A 20440-nucleotide genomic window follows, 5' to 3' on the forward strand; every position below is an offset into this window, starting at 1 on the left:
TCACAAGGCTTTCTTTAGTTATGTTAGGAACCTGAGTGGGAATTCCCAGATATGCTCAGAATTAGTCCAAAATGTCAAAAAATATACTGAACCCACAGACATTGCCAACATCCTAGCTGACAGGCTCAGCGCAACCAAAAGGGCAAATATCTATCCCAGCAGAGTGCTTGCCCCCCCGACATCTCAGGTAAGAGCCGCCCTCTCCAAAGCAAAAAACACAGCATCAATGGGACCAGACGGTGTCCCGGGCTGCGTCCTACATGAACTCCAAGAAGAGCTAAACCCAAACATAAAACTACTGTTCAATCTCAGCCTTACTACAGGATATGTACCCAAAGAGTGGCGTACAGCAACAGTGGTCCCTCTCCACAAAGGTGGTGCCTCAACGGATCCTGGAAACTATCGCCCCATAAGCCTGACTAGCTTGGTCTGCAAAGCTATGGAAAGGATCATCATGGACCTCATAAATAAAGATATTGGGGACATACAGACACTGGATCCTACCCAGTTCGGCTTTGTTAAGAGCAGATCCTGCCTCTTAAACCTGGTCGATTTCTTTGAAACAGTCACCAAGGCCATTGACGTGGGGAAGGTGGTCCACACAACCTACCTGGACCTCCCGAAAGCCTTCGATACAATACCCCACTTGGGCATTATAGATAAGCTCACCAGCTTAAATATAAACCCCTATGTCACTAGATGGGTTGAAAACTGGCTCAAGGACAGAACCCACATGGTTAGAATTGCTGGACCCATGTCAGACTCCAAACCAGTTACAAGTGGCATCCCACAAGGCTCAGTCCTGGGACCTCTCTTGTTTGGTATATATTTCTCGGAGGTACAGGCCAACACGGAAGGACTGTGGCTGACCAAGTTCGCAGATGACTGCAAACTAGGCACCATAATCGACTCTCTAGCCGACGCAAGCATCCTACAAAAGGGCCTCATAGAAATAGACAACTGGTGCCAGAGCCATGGCCTCAAGCTAAATGCCAAAAAGTGTATAGTCATCCCCTTTGGCAAAAACAAAGTGCCCACAAATTACCACATAGGTGGTAATCCATTAAGTACGGAAGAAGTAATTAGGGACCTGGGGACCCAAGTTGATAGCAATCTCTCATTTGAAAACCACGTGGCCAAAGTGGTTAGAAAAACATTTTATATAGCCCACCTAATCATGAAGGGATTCACATCTAGATCAGGGGAGGTCATCGTGCCTCTTTACTCATCCCTCATCAGGCCCATAATTGAGTACAATGCCCCTTTTGGGATGTACCTTACCAGACACCTGCAGCAACTGGAAAGACCCCAAAAGTACCTCACCTAAGAGGATCAAAGGGCTCAAACAGATGTCATATGCTGCCCGGTTAAAGAAACTCCAGCTCTACTCAGTGGCATACCGCCTGCTCAGAGGCGATCTGTGCCTGACGTATAAAGCCATGTCCAACCTGGAATTAATGGACATGCTGCACCTCAGAAAATCTAAATCCCATCAAGCTAAGCGCTCGAGAGACTTGAACCTCTGCACTGAAATAAATAGGACATGCTGGAGGGACCGGTTCATAACCCAAAAGCTCCCTTCACTCTGGAATAAAATCCCAGTCCAGGTTAGACAGAATCCCTCATTGACTGTCTTCAAGAGGAATCTTGATGAGTGGATGGGAGATCGTAGGTTTACCCCGGGTATCACTTCTGTGTCACTGTTAGACAGAGGCACAGTATACTAACCTCGAAAAAGGGTATAGCAAAATTCATTTAAAATGGGTGGTGAAAGCCAAACACACTCTGGCTAGGCTTATAAATGCCCTAGGGCAGATAGCCTAGTATGAACCTATGAACCTATATACATTTAAATCAAGAAATCATAGAATTTATGTATGGAAATATATGGATAAGTATTTCCACACCCCTATGAGACTGGAACAAATATTCCTGCAGACAAGGAGTATGTTAGAGATATGATGGTCAAGAAGGAGGTTCTTGGGGGTATACATTTTCGGAATGTATGGAGTTACTTTGTTACAAAAACGATTTGAATAATATGATTAATCTTATAACGTCAGTATAGAGGTGATTTTGCTAAGTTGGTGTAAAATAGAACTCATTAAAGAGGTGAAGGCACTGCTAACGTTAGTGTTGGTAGTGACTAAGAAAGATAAAACTAGAAAATGGACAATTTATTTTATTTATTTTACATTTGATAACCGGGGGTGTCTGACTGACCTGAAAAAGCCTTTTTTCAGCAGAGGCCCGGGGAGTAAATCTCTACACAGAAAAATAACTACAGATACATTTAGATATTTAGACATGGTCAGTATATACACAAATTATAATAGACATGTTTTTACAGTGGTATGCAGCACATCAACAGTTACAGTGGAGAGAAGAAACAAGAAACAATTTAAAAATAAAGGTAATTAATAGATTTGTGGTGTACAGCTGAAATTTGAAACCTAGGTAGAATACATACATAGTACATAGGTACAGTACATACATTGTACATTAGCCAGAGTTTGAGGCTGGACAAGGAGAAGGTTACTGTTAGCTGCCTATCGGGAGACAGATTCTGCCACATAACACAAGCACTCAGGTCACTCCAGAACAAGTACAGATATGACTCTGTCATTGTTCATGTTGGTGTGAATGACCTGAGACATACCTCCCTGGACTACATGAAAAGAGACATGGAAGAGCTCTCTGATCATGTAGCCCAGGTGGGTGTGACCCTGACCCTGAGTAGCATCCTGCCCTCACCAAGAATGATACCTCAGTATAAAGAAAAAATGATCAATTTCAACAATTGGCTAAGCTTCTGGTGTCATTCAAAGGGGATCCAGTGTCTGTCAGCCTGGGATGACTTGCTCGACAAGCCGCGTTGCTTCGCAAGAGACGGCTTGCACCTGTTACCCCTTGGCTTTCGAATACTGGCCAAGGCTATTGCTGCCCCCATAGTGCCTTTTTTAGACAAGGCTCAAAATTCAAACCCACCTCCGTAAACAGCACAAGTAAAAAAAATGAGGGTTATGCTACTCAACGCCAGGAGTTTAAACCTCAAAATGCATGTGCTCGAAGCACTCCAAAGTATGGAGAACATCGACATCTGTGCAGTAACTGAAACCTGGTTTAAGGCTCCAGAGAGCACTCCAGCACTACTGGGCTACAACTCGTACCACACATTTCGGCCACAGAACACGGACCAAAACACAAAGGAGGGGATGTATCCATATTCATCAAGGATACCCACACCTCCGGGTTAGTGGCGCAGCATGATACCTCTTAGATCATCCATGTGCAACTAACATCGGGCAAATCTGCAATGCAATTTGTGGCCTGCTACAGATCACCCTCCATGACCCAGGACCACCACTCAGCCTTTCTAGAGACACTGGAAAACGTGAAGGTCCTACCGAACACCCTGATCTTGGGAGATTTCAATTACCTTACAATTAACTGGGAAAACTACTTGAGTACAAACTCCCAGGCTCAGCACTTCCTGGAATTTATCAACTCAAATGCCCTGGATCAGCTAGTAAACTCCCCTACCAGAGGCCACAACATATTGGACCTGGTCATCACCAACATGGGTGACAGGTGCACCGTACAGGAGGTCAACCCGTCACTGGTTAGGTCAGACCATAAACTAATCGCCCTGGATGTCCACACCCCACCACCACCCCCAACCAAGTAAACCACAGTGAAAAACTTTTCTAAAGCAAACTTCACCTTACTTAAGGCAGAGGTGGTAAGTTTCACAGCCTCCGCGCTAAAGGATAACACTGCCCAAGATGCACAATCCTTTACAATTGCACTCTCTAAGCACCTACAAGGATGCATGGATTGCGCCATCCCTAGCAAACCAAGACTCACTCCCCTAAGAGAAGGAAACCAGTCTGGTGGACCCCTGCCATAAACAGGTTATACAACAAAAGGAGGAAACTAGTTCAGAAAAAAAGCAAATGCCAAGAAGGAAAGACATCCCTGATCGGTATCAGTACGAAACTGAAGTCCCTCATAAAATCATAGAAGGCTAACTTCAAAAGAAAAATAGCCAAGGATTCGAAAGATAACCAAAAAGTCTTCTTTAGCTATGTCAGGAATCTAAGTGGCAACTCTCAGATATGCTCTAAGCTAGTGCAGAAAATATACTGAACCTACTGATATTGCCAACAATACCGGCAGATAGATTCAGTGCAAACTTCACCTTCCTCTCACCTTCAAAAGGGCCCACAACAGTACCGGAAAAGTGTAGTCTCCCGGAAGTCACAGAAGCACAGGTGAAAACGGCCCTTTCAAAAGCCAAAAACACAGCATCGATGGGGCCAGATGATGGCCCAGGCTGCGTCTTGCAAGAACTACAGAACGAACTAACCGCCCACCTAAACATGCTGTTCAACCTCAGCCTCTCCACAAGCTACATGCCCATAGAATGGGTCAGCAACGGTTATTCCGCTCCACAAAGGAGGGGCCACAACTGACCCTGGTAACTATTGCCCTATAAGCCTGACTAGCCTGGTCTGCAAGGCTGTGGAGCGCATCATCATGGAACTCATTAACAAAGACATTGGGAACCTCCAAACACTTGACCTGACCCAGTTTGGCTTTGTTAAGGGCAGATCATGCCTACTAAACCTGGTTGACTTCTTCGAGACAGTCACCAAGGCCGTAGACGAGGGAAAGGTGGTTCACACAGCCTACCTTGATCTCGCCAAGGTGTTTGACACCATTCCTCACTTGGGTATTGTAGAAAAACTCATCAGCCTGAACATAAACCCCTACGTCACGAGATGGGTTGCCAACTGGCTTACAGACAGAACTCACACGGTAAGAATAGTGGGCTCCAGGTCCGACTCTAAACCAGTCAAAAGTGGTGTCCCGCAAGGCTCAGTTTTGGGGCCCTACTGTTTGGCATATATTTCTAAAAAGTACAGGCAAACACAGGAGGACTATGGCTAACCAAGTTCGCCGATGATTGCAAACTGGGAGCCATAATTGACTCTCCGGCTGACACGGACATCCTTTAAAAAGGCCTTAACTGAGACAGACACCTGGTGTCAAAGTCATGGCCTTAAGCTAAATGCCAAAAAATGCAGTCATCCCATTTGGGGAAAAACAAAACACTCACGAATTACCACATAGGCAGCAGCTCCCTTAATGCAGAAGAAGTAATAAGAGATCTGGGGAGCCAGGTAGATAGTAATCTCTCCTTTGACAATCATATTGCCAAAGTAGTTGGGAAATCCTTTTATGTGGACCATCTAATTACTAAGGGGTTCGCATCTAGAAATAAAGAGGTTATAGTGCCCCTCTACTCGTCACTCATCAGATCCATCATAGAGTACAATGCCCCATTTGGGATGTACCTCACAAGACACTTCCAACAGCTTGAAAGATCACAAAAGCGCCTCACCAAGAAGATTACTGGCCTCAAACATATGTCCTATGCAGCCCGACTGAAAAAACTACGGCTGTACTCAGTGGCATATCGCTTACTCAGAGGTGATCTCTGCCTGACTTACAAAGCCATGTCCAACTCAGAATTGATGGACATGCTCCACCTTATGAAATCTAAGTCAATGTGAGCCACTCGCTCTAGTGAGCTAAACCTCGCCACAACAATAAATAGAACATGTTGGAGGGATATATTCTTGTCACAGAGACTCCCCATGCTTTGGAACAAAATTCCTAACTACATTAGGCAGAGCCCCTCACTAACACTCTTCAAAAGAGGCCTTGACGAGTGGATGGGTAACAAAAAATACACCCCTGGGATCACTTCATTGGCTCTGCTTGACAGAGACTCAGTTAATTAATCAATGGGGCGGCGAAAGCCGACACCCTCTGGCTAGGCTTATAAATGCCCTCGGGCAGATAGCCTAGTACCTACCTATGAACCTAAGAGTGATGTTATCAAGTACTCTAGGCTTAGTACGTGCACCTTTTCTGCTTTCACAAGCCTGGGGAGCAGTCATTGCACTGCCAACTTTGCTTGAGATGTTGCCTGATGAGGTTTTTAAAGGAGGCTATGAACAATGTGTTTTGTATGCTAGTGGGGAGAGAGTTCCATTTTTTAGCCACTGAACTACTATATAGTGTGTCTCCAAAGCTATTATAGCTGTTGGTTACTTCTAGTAGTAGTTTGCTTGATGATCTAAGAGGCCATTTGGCTGAATGATGTTGTACTAGGTTTTTCAGGGCAGGAAACTTATTGGAGAGGTAATAGAATGACAGAGGCAGAGTTGATTGTAGGTTAGGAGGTTTGTCAGTTCAAGCCAGTGGAGCTGTCTCAAAGCAGTACAGTGATGAGTTCTATATGAGCAATTTGCAGCAAAGCGGGCAATTCTGTTATAGCAAGCTTCCATTTTGCTTAGTTCAGTTTTGTTGAGATTAGTCAGAATGGGAGATGCATAGAGTAGGGTGGATAGAAGCTGGAAGCGAGCAATGGCTGATCTTGTGTTGTTGGTAAGAAATGGTTTGATATGGTAGAGTGATTCCAGTTTGGCATGTACTTTTTTAATAGTTCAATTGAGATGACTATCAAATTTTAGGTGGGAGTCTATGGTTATTCCCAATAGCTTAGTCTGTGCCACTGGAGTGATTGGAGTAACATTTGCGGAGTAGATAGTGAATTGACTGTTATCAGTGTTTTTGTTAGAACTGGTTATAATCATAAGCTGAGTTTTCTTTGGATTGAGGATAAGTTGGGCTTTGGTAAGTTCGTTTTCAACATCAGAGAATGCTAGTTGAGTTATTTGCAGGAGGTTGGAATGTTTTGTGCAGCACAGATTAAGGTAGTATCATCTGCATACTGAATGATATATGCATGCTGTGTGGAGGTATGGAGGTCATTTGTGAATATTGTGAATAGTAGTGGTTCTAAGATAGAACCCTGTGCGATTCCTATAGTTATGGGAAGCTGAGGAGAGAGAGAGAATTTTCCCATTTCACAGCTTGGTACCTGCCAGTTAAGTAGCTTTCGAACCAGGTAAGAGTGGAATTTGATAGGCGATATTGGTTTAGTTTGTTTAGCAAGATTTGGTGTGAGACTGTGTCAAATGCTTTGGACATATCCAAAAAAAAAAAAGAGTTGACACCTGCAGGCCTTCATTTGTGAGAGAGTTTATTGTGTCTGTGAAGCAGAGGAGGACTGTAGTGGTACTATGGGCAGGTCTAAAACCATGTTGAGTAGGTGACAGGATGTTGTTGTCTAGGAGATATTTTAGCATTTGAGTATGGATGCATTTTTCTTGGATTTTGGCCGGGGGAGGGGTATAGCAATGGGTCTATAGTTATTAAGTTCAAATTAAAATTCAAATTAAAGTAAAATTAAAGACAGACCATCAATAACAGAGGTGAAAATGTGATTACAGATGTTAAAAATGTGGAACTGAAAGCTTTTGGAAAACAGAACTGAGCTTGAAGAGGGTATTGACATGGAACAAAATGGCTAAGATGTGTATCTGTTTAATAAAGTAGACTGCAGTTCAAAGAAAGAAGTCAGTAGTCTGATTAGTTGTTAGATGTATAATGAAGTGAAAATAAAATGGTGTGGTTAATAGTTTAATCCTTCATTTCAAATTAAATAGATGATAAAACACTTAAACCACAGGTGGCCATGCACATGCTCATCACCAGGGTAACTAAAACACATGTGATCATGCACATGCTCATCACTAGGGTAACTAAACCACAGGTGGCCATGCACATGCTCATCACCAGGGTAACTAAACCACAGGTGGTCATGCACTTGCTCATCACCAGGGTAACTAAACCACAGGTGGTCATGCACATGCTCTTCACCAGGGTAACTAAACTACAGGTGGCCATGCACATGCTCATCACCAGGGTAACTAAACTACAGGTGGCCATGCACATGCTCATCACCAGGGTAACTCTTATTTTTCTTTGCCAGCTCATACTGCACTATCCCTTTTCAACCTCCGCCCCTTCTATACAAGATATATTGTATACAAATCCCCCTCAATTATCTTCCTGTCTTAGTCCCCACTTTACATTTCAATTTCTTTCTAACCTTCCCAATTTATCCATCTCCTTCAAATACTCACCCCAACTCTCTTATAACCATGTTCTGTATCAGTAAGTACCCTAGCATTCTTAACATATTCTCATATAACTAGGTTCTGTGTCAGAAATTATCCTAGTATTTTACCCCACTTTCTTATAACCAGGTTCTGTATCAGAAATTATCTTAGTATTCTTACCTGACCCTAAAAACCAGGTTCTGTGTCAGTAAGTACCTTTGTATTCTTACCCCACTCTCTTATAATCAGGTTCTATGCCAGTAAGTATGCTGGCATTCTTACTTCACTCACTTATAGCCAGGTTCTGTGTCAGTAAGTACCCTAGTATTCTTACCCTAACTCTCTTATAATCAGGTTTGTGTCAGTAAGTACCCTAGTATTCTCACCCCACTGTCGTATAACCAGGTTCTGTGTCAGTAAGTACCCTAGTATTCTTACCCCGCTCACTTATAACCAGGTTCTGTGTCAGTAAGTACCCTAGTATTCTTACCCCACTCTCTTATAACCAGGTTCTGTGTCAGTAAGTACCCTGGTATTCTTACCCCACTCTCTTATAACCAGGTTCTGTGTCAGTAAGTACCCTAGTATTCTTACCCCACTCTCTTATAACCAGGTTCTGTGTCAGTAAGTACCCTAGTACTCTTACCTCACTCTCTTATAACCATGTTCTGTGTCAGTAAGTACCCTAGTATTCTTACCCCACTCTCTTATAACCAGGTTCTGTGTCAGTAAGTACCCTAGTATTCTTACCCCACTCTCTTATAACCAGGTTCTGTGTCAGTAAGTACCCTAGTATTCTTACCTCACTCTCTTATAACCAGGTTCTGTGTCAGTAAGTACCCTAGTATTCTTACCCCACTCTCTTATAACCAGGTTCTGTGTCAGTAAGTACCCTAGTATTCTTACCCCACTCTCTTATAACCAGGTTCTGTGTCAGTAAGTACCCTAGTATTCTTACCCCACTCTCTTATAACCAGGTTCTGTGTCAGTAAGTACCCTAGTATTCTTACCTCACTCTCTTATAACCAGGTTCTGTGTCAGTAAGTACCCTAGTATTCTTATCCCCACTCTCTTATAACCAGGTTCTGTGTCAGTAAGTACCCTAGTATTCTTACCCCACTCTATTATAACCAGGTTCTGTGTCAGTAAGTACCCTAGTATTCTTACCCCACTCTGTTATAACCAGGTTCTGTGTCAGTATTCTTACCCCACTCTGTTATAACCAGGTTCTGTGTCAGTATTCTTACCCCACTCTGTTATAACCAGGTTCTGTGTCAGTATTCTTACCCCACTCTGTTATAACCAGGTTCTGTGTCAGTAAGTACCCTAGTATTCTTACCCCACTCTATTATAACCAGGTTCTGTGTCAGTAAGTACCCTAGTATTCTTACCCCACTCTGTTATAACCAGGCTCTGTGTCAGTATGTACCCTAGTATTCTTACCCCGCTCTCTTATAACTGGGTTATGTGTCAATAAGTACCCCTAGTATTCTTACCCCACTCTCTTATGACCAGGTTTGTGTCGGTAAGTACCCTAGTATTCTTACCTCACTCTCTTATAACCAGGTTCTGTGTCAGTAAGTACCCTAGTATTCTTACCCCACTCTCTTATAACCAGGTTCTGTGTCAGTAAGTACCCTAGTATTCTTACCCCACTCTCTTATAACCAGGTTCTGTGTCAGTAAGTACCCTAGTATTCTTACCCCACTCTCTTATAACCAGGTTCTGTGTCAGTAAGTACCCTAGTATTCTTACCTCACTCTCTTATAACCAGGTTCTGTGTCAGTAAGTACCCTAGTATTCTTATCCCCACTCTCTTATAACCAGGTTCTGTGTCAGTAAGTACCCTAGTATTCTTACCCCACTCTCTTACAACCAGGTTCTGTGTCAGTAAGTACCCTAGTAGTCTTACCCCACTCTCTTATAACCAGGTTCTGTGTCAGAAAGTACCCTAGTATTCTTACCTCACTCTCTTATAACCAAGATCTGTGTCAGTATTCTTACCCCACTCTCTTATAACCAGGTTCTGTGTCAGTAGGTACCCTAGTATTCTTACCCCACTCTCTTATAACCAGGTTCTGTGTCAGTAAGTACCCTAGTATTCTTATCCCACTCTATTATAACCAGGTCTGTGTCAGTAAGTACCTTAGTATTCTTACCCTGCTCTCTTATAACCAGGCTCTGTGTCAGTATGTACCCTAGTATTCTTACCCCGCTCTCTTATAACTGGGTTATGTGTCAATAAGTACCCCTAGTATTCTTACCCCACTCTCTTATGACCAGGTTTGTGTCGGTAAGTACCCTAGTATTCTTACCTCACTCTCTTATAACCAGGTTTGTGTCAGTAAGTACCCTAGTATTCTCACCCCACTGTCGTATAACCAGGTTCTGTGTCAGTAAGTACCCTAGTATTCTTACCCCGCTCTCTTATAACCAGGTTCTGTGTCAGTAAGTACCCTAGTATTCTTACCCCACTCTCTTAATTTTTCATGTACCAACTGTAGACAGTGTCCTTATATTAGTAACACAAGCTCTTTTTACTTTGATTACGTATGTATAGTCAGAACGAGATATAACTGTCATAGTTGTTGTATTGTTTATTTGGCCAGCTGTGACACATGCTCACAATTTTATGTGGGGGAAAATGTGTCCGAGAACTACATTTTGGGATCAGACAACATATGAAGGCAGTTAAAAAAGATGTCTGTAATGCTTTGGCTAGGCATAGTTTGGAATGGAAGCATTTTCATAAGTTTTACTTTTGTCTTGGAATAGATTAAAACTGAAACTTTTAGTTGCAAAAAAGTCCTGGAAGCTAAAGACTTAAATGGCAGATCATTTTAAGGTCAGACTATTTTCCGGGGTTCAATGAAAATATTAATCTAAAGAGTATTCTTAAGCTGAATTTGATTTATATCACCATAAGATGTTTAGTCTTGTAAAATGTTGTTGTAATGTCACTTTAAATGTAGTTACTGTCTTCGTGAATGGATGTGTGACTTATTACTTAAATGGAGGAGGGGCATGACTTGTAATGTTGAAACTAATTAGTTTGCTAGTGATTTTGTTTTCTGATGAAGTTCCATGTCCATTAAAAAGGAACAACATCACTGATATTGTGTTTTTGCAGTGCTTGCCTCATACCAGCTGTTTGCTTTTTAGCTTACCGGCAAAGTTTGTGTTTGTATTGTATTCATTTTGTTACATTTCTATACTTTTTTCTGAATGCTTGCAATGCTTCTTCTGTACCTGTCACTTTTCTGTTTCTTTCAGGGTATATAATACATTCAGTTCAGTATAATTTGTTCTGTTTAACAACTTGATTCTGTTACCCAGTTTATCTAACTTTACAGAATTAATATATTAGATGAGTTTTATTTTTTTAATATTCTTTTGTCTTTGCATTCTTGTATTTTTTAGAATTTTGTATTTAAAAAAATGTACCAAATCTTAAGATGTTTTGTCTCCTTTCTGAAACTTTATATGTGAAGTTGTTAAATCTCGCCGTTTATTCTCACTGATGGGTTCGGAGCCGATAGCAAAGCTCAAGGTTTGCCAGTAGCTCGAGACCAAGCCCCTTATCCCACAATGCACTGCTGGAATTACCTCTGATCTAGTTTGCAGCGGCAAGAGAGATCTCAGTGATCCAGCTAGCTCGGACTATTTTTGGGAAAAAACAACAGCAAGCCTATATAAAAAGTTTTCCTTTTTGTTTAAAAAATAGTGTGTGTTAGTATTAGGTCTTTTCATAATATAATCTATAGTTTCAATAGTTATAAATAGTTTAAAAGTTAGGGCCTTGTGTGGGCCTTTAGCCCTATTTACTCTTATTAATCTTTATAATAGTCTGCTTTTTTTCTGTGGGCCTCTTTATTGGGCCTCTTTAGCTCTATTTTTCTAATCTATAATTATTGTTATAGATAGTGCCCAGGTTGGGCTTAGTGTTTGTGGATCTTTACAAGTGAGTAAGGACTTTATTACCTTTTGCAGTTTACTGTTTGTTTTATTTAAATATGTTGGATGAAAAGGAGAAATCCCATCCTAAATCGGGATTTAAAAAATGCACAGATTGTGGGCAGAAAATGTCCGTCACTGACGGACACATTCAATGTGTCTACTGTCTGGGGACTAAACACCTCCAAGACACCTGCAGCATTTGTCACTCCTTTTCCTCAAGAGTCCTCTTGGAGAGAAAGAGGAAACTTATAGACAGGGGATTGCTACAGCAATCTTTTTCTGAGGTGTTGAGTAGCCATGAGGGTATTAGTGCGTCCTCCAAATCCTCAAAATCCAAATCTTCAGATAAAGTGACAAAAAAGGCAAAAATTTCAGGATGGTCATCAGTTCCACAGACATTGGAACCGAGTGTACCTTTGATTTGGAGCCAGCTCTCGGTATTGGAGCCGGTCTCTGAAGTTCCTTCTTCCCCTCTGCTCCAATCAGCACCTTCGGTGCATTCAGCTAAGTCCTCAGACAGCCTTTCAGATTTGGACATGGATCAGCTAGTGCAGAAGCTTTTACAGGCACCAAGACTTGCCAAATTGTTATTGGCCCTGACCAGCTCATCGGTGCAGAAGACCATGGAGCCGGATTTGTCTACTCCTCCTGAGCTGTACTGGACTCTCGGAGCTGAAGGAAACTGAACCCTTGGAGCCGATACCCGCACTGGGGTTATCGGCTCCATCTACTCAGATGTCCTCAGTGCCGACTGAGGACTCTAGGAGCTGACGCTCTCCTGTCGAGTCCGGGGAGGATAGTCGAACCGATTTGTCAGTGCTGACTCTTCCTCTTGGGGCTTCGGCTCGGATGAGCTCGGCTCCTACCTCGGGCTCGGATCCCAGGGTTTCAGTGCGGGAGGATCGGATGGTACTCTCAGGTCCGTCCACTCCTCGTCGGAGCCATGGTGCCTTCGATGCTATGAGGAGAGTTTTGTCTCCAAAGACAACATCAGCATCGGTTCAGCTTTCCCTCTCCTCTCAAGCTCCTGTGTCTGCTTCTTCATCTACCGGTCCCTCTAAGCGTAGAGACCCCAAACCTCAAGACCTCCCCAGATCACCCCACTGAGGAGGTGCCCAGGAAGAGATTGTGCAAAAGGAGGCACTTAGACTCCCCACAGGAGTCCTTGACATCTGACATGGACTTAGATGAGTCAGAACGGTCTGCTTGATCCCCCTCTGAGAATATCTCCTTTGCAGAGGTACTAGAGATCCTTAGTCAGAGGGGTGATTGGCAGTCCAAGACCCCTACTGAGGATGAATCCATGCTCTTGAAGGCTTTTGAGTCTCAACCATCCACTTCTTGGGTGTCTCCGCCTTACGATGAGCTCATGGAACTGATTTCTCATAAGGCGTGGGAGTCACCGGAGGCCATGGAACCTGTTCCTTGTAAACCCAATAAAATTATGTCTGCCTCAGTGGACAAGCCATTTTTGACAAAGGGAGTACCTGTTGATGCCATGATGGTAGCTGCAGCCACCAAAAAGGAAGTGTCTGAAACATCCGCATCTATCCATCCCCCTAACAAAGATTCTAGGGTCATGGATCGGTATGGGAAGCGCATGTTTAGTTCAGCGACTTTTTCTCTGTGATCACTGAACTACTTGACCCATTTTATGAGACGACTACAGAGAGACCTCCTGAAATAGCTAGGAGATGCTCTCCAGGGTACGATAGTTGCAGGGGTGGCCGACAAAGTCAACGCCCATCTCGCTACCTTCAACTCAGTGGTAAACTCGTCCATGCGTCTCATATCCTATGCAGCTGATGGTTCGAGTAGAGCCGCTAGTTCAGGCATTGCTCTTTGAAGACAAGCCTGGATGCATCTGTGTTCCTTTGCGGAACCCTTTAAGTCTTCCTTTATTAATACCCCATTCGATGGCTCATCACTGTTTGGGCCCAAAGTAAAGGAAACTTTAACCAGGTGTGAGCAGGAAGGCAAGACCTTATCTGCCGTTGGAGTCTGTTTTTCGACCCCTACTTGGCCCTACCCCAAGGGCCCTAGGGGAGGGAAAATGTGGTTCCGAAAACCACAGGCAGCCTTTCAGGACACACATGGAGAAACCCCCACTAGAGGCAGAGGAGGGGGTTATAATGGAAGACGCTGCCCCCGCGGCAGAGGGGGTCCGCAGCAACAGGGTGACAGGGGTCAGTCCGGTTCCCTACCAGTGCCCCTGAAAGGGGGCCCAACTGTTCGGCTCTGGAGGCAGTCCGGAGGTCACTTGTCTTTGTACCCAGAAGCCTGGCTAAACATAACATCAGATACTTAGGTACAAAGCATCATTTCCAGAGGATATTTTATTCCGTTCTCTTCCCCTCCCATTCCTGTAAAGAGAATCCCAGATGTTCCACCCAATCTTAGGGAACAAGCAATCGTAGAGGTCCACAGATTGCTAGAAAAAAAAAAAGAGTCATCCAACCAGTCCCAGCAGACCAAGCTGGATTCAGAACTTACTTAAGATTCTTTTTGGTACCAAAGAAAACAGGGGACTGGAGACCTATCTTGGACCTCAGCAGACTCAACCAGTTCATAAAGAAAGAGAAGTTCTGAATGGTCACGCTTCAATCCATTCTTCCCTTCTTAATGAAAGGCGATTGGATGTGCTCCATAGATCTCAAGGACGCATACTATCACATAAAGATGAACAGACACTCCAGAGATCGTCTGCGCTTCCAGCTGGGAGCCAATCATTACCAGTTTCGAGCCCTGCCCTTTGGTCTCACTACAGCCCCCAGAGTGTTCACCAAATGCATGGCAGTGGTCATGGCTCACCTGAGACGTCTAGGATTCCAGGTGTTTCCATACCTAGACGATTGGCTCCTAACCACTGCCACCAGGCATTAATTGACTCAGGCAACACAATACACTCTGACACTCTGCCATCAATTGGGCATTACAATCAACTTCGAAAAGTCTGCCTTATCGCCATTGCAGCATACCATTTTTATAGGAGCAGAATTAGATACCTCAACTACCACTCTACGTCTCCCTGTTGAAAGAGACTCTCTTCTCTGCCAAAACGTCAGCTTACTGGTGTCAAAGAACCGAGCTACAGCAGCAGAGGTATTGAAAGTACTAGGTTTGATGGCGGCAGCAATCCTGGCTATACCACTCGCAAGGATACATATGCAAATTCTTCAATGGCTCCTCTTCACTCAGTGGTCTTACCAGAAACTACCAATGCACCACATGATTCTCATCACAGATTCTTGCAGGAGAGACCTTCGGCGGTGGTTGACGTCTCTTCCTGTCACAATCAGAAGACCCTTTGCCCCCCCCCTGTAGCCACTGTGACCACGGACGCTTCCCTGATAGGGTGGGGGGGGGGGCATTTTCAGGGAAAGACTGCCCAAGGCACATGGACAGATCAAGAATCACATCTGCACATCAGTGTTCTAGAGTTGAGAGCAGTACGTCTGGCTTTGCATTACTTTCAGGACTCTCTTCCTCTAGGAACTATTGCAATTAAGATGGACAACATGTCAGAAGTATGGATTTTTGAACAAACAAGGCAGAACCAAGTCTAACCCTCTTTTGTCGAGAAGCCCTCAGGGTCCTGCAATGGGCTGTGTCGTCCCAGCATTTTCTACTAGCAATGCACATCCCGGGGAAATCCAACGTGATAGCAGACAAGCTAAGCAGGGCGATATTGCTCCCTCACGAGTGGTCTCTCAAACAACAGGTTGCGGAGTTGATTTTCTGCAAATGGGGCCAGCCTTGCTGTGACCTTTTTGCCAGCCACATCAATTCAAAATGCAGAAGCTACTTTGCCCTAATACCACCTCCCGGTCATCCCCCAAGAGATGCACTTCTACACAATTGGCCCCCGGGTCTCCTTTATGCATTTCCACCCTTCCCATTAATACCCAGACTTTTACAGAAAGCAAAATCACTGGGAAGGACTGTTATACTCATAGCCCCCTACTGGCCTCGATAGATTTGGTTTCCATTTCTCCACCATCATCTGCTGGAAGGTTCGTGGATCCTGGACCCAGTTCCGGACCTTCTGACGCATTCATCAGGGGACCTTCATCCTTCACTGCAGTCCCTGAAACTGACTGCTTGGCTAATCCACTTCCCCTAATTGCCAGGCTTCATTCAATTTCAGAAGATACAAGACAAATCCTCTTGTCTTCTCACAAGCCATCTACCAGGAAATTATATGGCAGTAAATGGAAAAGGTTCTCAATTTGGGTCAACACGCAGAACATTGACCCTTTCCAAGCTCCGCTATCTTCTATTTTAGAATTTTTGACAAAAACTTTTAAGGAAGAAGCAGCAGCTGCTACAGTTCGAGTCCAGTTAGCTGCCATCTCAAATTTTCACCTTGGTTTTGGTGGCTCAAATGTTATGGGCCATAAATTATCTAAGACTTTTCTTAAAGGCGTTCTTCATATGAGACCTCCGATCAAAATTCCCTATTCTCCCTGGAGTTTAAACCTTATGCTGTCTCAAATTATTCTTCCTCCTTTTGAACCAGCATCTTCCTGTGATCTCAAATTTTTATCCAGGAAAACAATATTTCTTATGGCCATTACTTCTGCCCGCAGAGTGTCAGAACTTCAAGCATTATCTATCAGACCACCTTACATGATTTTTCATGCTGATAGAGTATCTCTCAGAACAAACCCCTCATTTTTACCTAAAGTCTGTTCTGAGTCAAATATCAGTGAGGTCATTGAACTGCCAGTCTTTTTCCCCAACCAATCTAGCAAATTGGAATACATGCTGCACAAACTTGATGTTCACACACAGCTCAGATTTTATCTTGACAGAACTAAGGATATTAGAAAATCAGACCAACTTTTTGTATCCTTCTCAGAAGCAAGAAAAGGCAATCCAGTGGCTAAAATAACCTTATCTAAATGGTTATCCAATTGCATATCCTTTGTTTATGAAAATGCGAGCATGCCATTAACACACAAACCTAAGGCTCATTCTACCAGAGCCATCTCTATGTCTTCTGCTTTTCAAGCTAAATTGCCCCTTGACAATAAAATGCGAGCATGCCATTAACACGCAAACCTAAGGCTCATTCTACCAGATTCATCTCTACGTCTTCTGCTTTTCAAGCTAAACTGCCCCTTGACAATATTTGGGCTGCAGCCACTTGGTCTCAGCCTCATACCTTTATCACGCATTACAAAGTAGATAAGGCTTCTAGGGACAGGTCTTCCTTTGGTTCCATGGTACTGAAGAACATACTCCCATGAGCCACCCAGGATTGAGGGTACTAGGGACGCTACCCATCACTGAGAATAATCGGCGAGATTAACAACTTCACATATAGAAGTTATGTACTTACCATAATGTTCCATGTGAGTTGTTTATCTCGCCTTTATTCTCACGTCCCTCCCTCCTTTCCCCTCCTGGCTTACTGTTGACTTAGAGGCTAGTACCATCCTGGTTATTCAATATCTCTTCTTCCCCTTCGGGAAGTGTTCTTGGTAGAAATAAATAAAAGGGCATATATATATATATATATATATATATATATACATATATATATATATATATATATATATATATATATATATATATATATATATATATATATACATATACTGTTACTCGCAGCAAACAAGATCTGAGGTAATTCCAGCAGTGCATTGTGGGATAACGGGCTTGGTCTCGAGCTACTAGCAAACCTTGAGCTTTGCTATCGGCCGTGTCGGAGCCGATGATCGGCTCCGAACCCATCAGTGAGAATAAAGGCGAGATAAACAACTCACATGGAACGTTATGGTAAGTACATAACTTCTATTTTTATTAATTTTGTTGAGTAAATAGTTGTGTTTGCCTTGTTCTTTAAATTTGTTTCTGGTCCATGTTGAAAATTTGTCATATATAAAATGTTAGTGTCTACCACAAAATACACTTTATTCATAAAATCATTAACTTCAAAAATATTTAAATATTAAGCATGTGTCTGATTGACAGAGGCAGAAAGTAATGTCCAAACTAAAATATCACCCATATAACCTCTGTAAATTTCCTAACATACACCATCCTAATAAAAGCCCATGAAGTTAGGGACACAGCAATGATGGATTGCACAGCTAGGCTTCCCTTATTGGTCAATAGCCTAGAATATAACTATGAACCTGCCAACCTATGGACAAGCATTCTTACTGTTCCATCAGAGGCAAAGTGCATGTTGCAGCAAAATTAAGGCATGAAGTGTAGTTGTTCAATACTTACTAGCTCCTAAATATATCAAATGCAACAGGAGATTTACACTGCCATAAATTCATTTGTCTCTAGCATTATAGATGATTTTAAATGATTAAATCCACTGTATTGGAAAGTAGTGCAGTTTATTACTTTTGAAATTTAAATGTAAAATACTATTTTCTCTTATTGTAACAATAATTATACTAGCTATTCACTGGCTCATTGGTAGAGTTTTATGTCCAAGAACACCCATGATACCCTTAAATTAAGCTGGGGCTAAATAGGATTAATTTATTTTATAAGGAACAGTAAGATGGCAAGTGCACCACATGAACTCTTGGAAAGTCATTAGCAGAAATAAGAAAAGCAGACACCCAAATGGCATTGTTAAATGTATTTCAAAGGAGCAGTGAGGTATAATGACAGTGTAGAGTTTTGTGATATTCATTATTGTAATTCTTTGTAACAACAATCCATTGTTTGTTTACTACAGTTAGAAATTAAAAAAAGGCTTTGTACAAGGAGACAGTAATAAAGTTACACTGTAAGCTTGGTGGTAAGAAAACATGTTCTTAGACACTGTTTTTTCTTTTAAGTCAACAGGATTGCAGATTTCTCTGAGATCCAGACTCTTCAGTCATCCCATGAGAAACCTCAGGATGCTGAATTTAACAAAGCTCTCTCAGATAAAAAGTCAATCGCAAGAGAAAATGCTTTACATTTTGAAACCGGACATAACTGTAAGGAAGGTGATGATGGATTTATAAAAAAAAATAAACTAGAAGCAATTCTACAAACTCCCATGAAAATGGCATGTAGTCAGCTTAATTGCAACAAAAGTGTAACATTCAATATTAATGATTTAACTCCTCAATTAAGTAAGAGTGGGAAAAGGCGAAATAATACAATGGCATTGCATGAGCAGATATGCAATAAACAAAAGCTTTACAAATGTGTCACATGCAGCAAGACTTTTACAAATAGGAGTAATATGATAGCTCATCAAAGGACCCACAGTGGACAGAAGCCCTACCAATGCAATGTGTGTGATAAGAGATTTACACAGAGGAATAATATGATATGTCATCAGACTACCCACAGTGGACAGAAGCCCTACCAATGCAGTGTGTGTGGCAAGAGGTTTGCACATAGGAGGTATGTGATATCTCATCAAAGTAGCCACAGTGGACAGAAGCCATACCAGTGCAGTCTGTGTGACAAGAGGTTTGCATGGAAAAGGTCTATGGTACTTCATCAGCATATCCACACAGGACACAAATCCTATAAATGCAGTCTGTGTGACAAGAAGTTTGTAAAGAAGAGTCAGATGGTAAGTCATCAGACTACCCACACAGGTCAGAAAAACTACAAATGTGCCACATGTGGTAAGGGTTTTGGGCACAAGAGTAATTTGAATATACATCAGAATACACACACAGGGCACAAACCATATAAGTGCAACATGTGTGACAAGACATTTACACTGAAGGGTAACATGGTAAAACACCAACTTATACACACTGAAGAGAAGCCCTATAAATGCACCATGTGTGAAAAGAGTTTTGCACAGAAGAAACAGATGGTAAGTCATCAGAGTATCCACACAGGACAGAAAAACTACAAATGTGCCTCATGTGGTAAGGGTTTTAGGCAGAAGGGCAGTATGTATAGGCATCAGAATACACACACAGGGCAGAAACCCTATAAGTGCACCGTGTGTGACAAGACATTTTCACAGAAGAGTAACATGGTAAAACACCAGCATATACACGCTGAAGAGAAGCCCTATAAATGCACCATGTGTGAAAAGAGTTTTGCACAGAAGAAACAGATGGTAAGTCATCAGTGCTCACACACTGGACAGAGTTTATAGTCATTTAGAAGAAAACTCAATTATGGCAGTAGAACAAAAGGGCAATAAATGAAAGTCATGTGGAACAAAGGATAATTTGTTGTTAAACAAAGGTATAGTGGAGAACTGTAAGAAGGGGGAGAATCTAAGTATGGCATGGACTGACTACAAATAAGCATTTGATAGTATTCCACATTCATGGATAAATGAGTGCTTAAAAATATATAAGATACACCCTACACTGATATATTACAGTAACCATGAAACAGTGGCAGACCACTTTGCAATTAAGCCATGATAAACAACAGATTATTATCCCAAGGATAACCATTCAAAGGGCCATATTCCAGGGTGACTCTCTGTCACCTTTGCTATTCTG

At 42.5% G+C, this 20440-nt stretch overlaps 1 protein-coding gene across 1 annotated transcript in view; it reads left to right on the forward strand.

The window, feature by feature from the left end:
- The window catches only part of LOC122798750 (zinc finger protein OZF-like), a 177450-nt gene extending 157306 nt beyond the window's left edge, over window positions 1–20144 (forward strand). Inside the window, exon 4 of the mRNA XM_044067852.1 lies at window positions 18806–20144. Within this exon, the coding sequence (XP_043923787.1) occupies window positions 18806–20082 (1277 nt within the window). The 3' untranslated portion in view covers window positions 20083–20144. The remainder of the gene's footprint in view (window positions 1–18805) is intronic.
- Window positions 20145–20440: the final 296 nt, after the last annotated feature.

This window comes from Protopterus annectens, chromosome 3.part1 (assembly GCF_019279795.1).
Source record: "Protopterus annectens isolate FY-2018-M chromosome 3.part1, PAN1.0, whole genome shotgun sequence".
Taxonomy (NCBI): Eukaryota; Metazoa; Chordata; order Ceratodontiformes; family Protopteridae; genus Protopterus; species Protopterus annectens.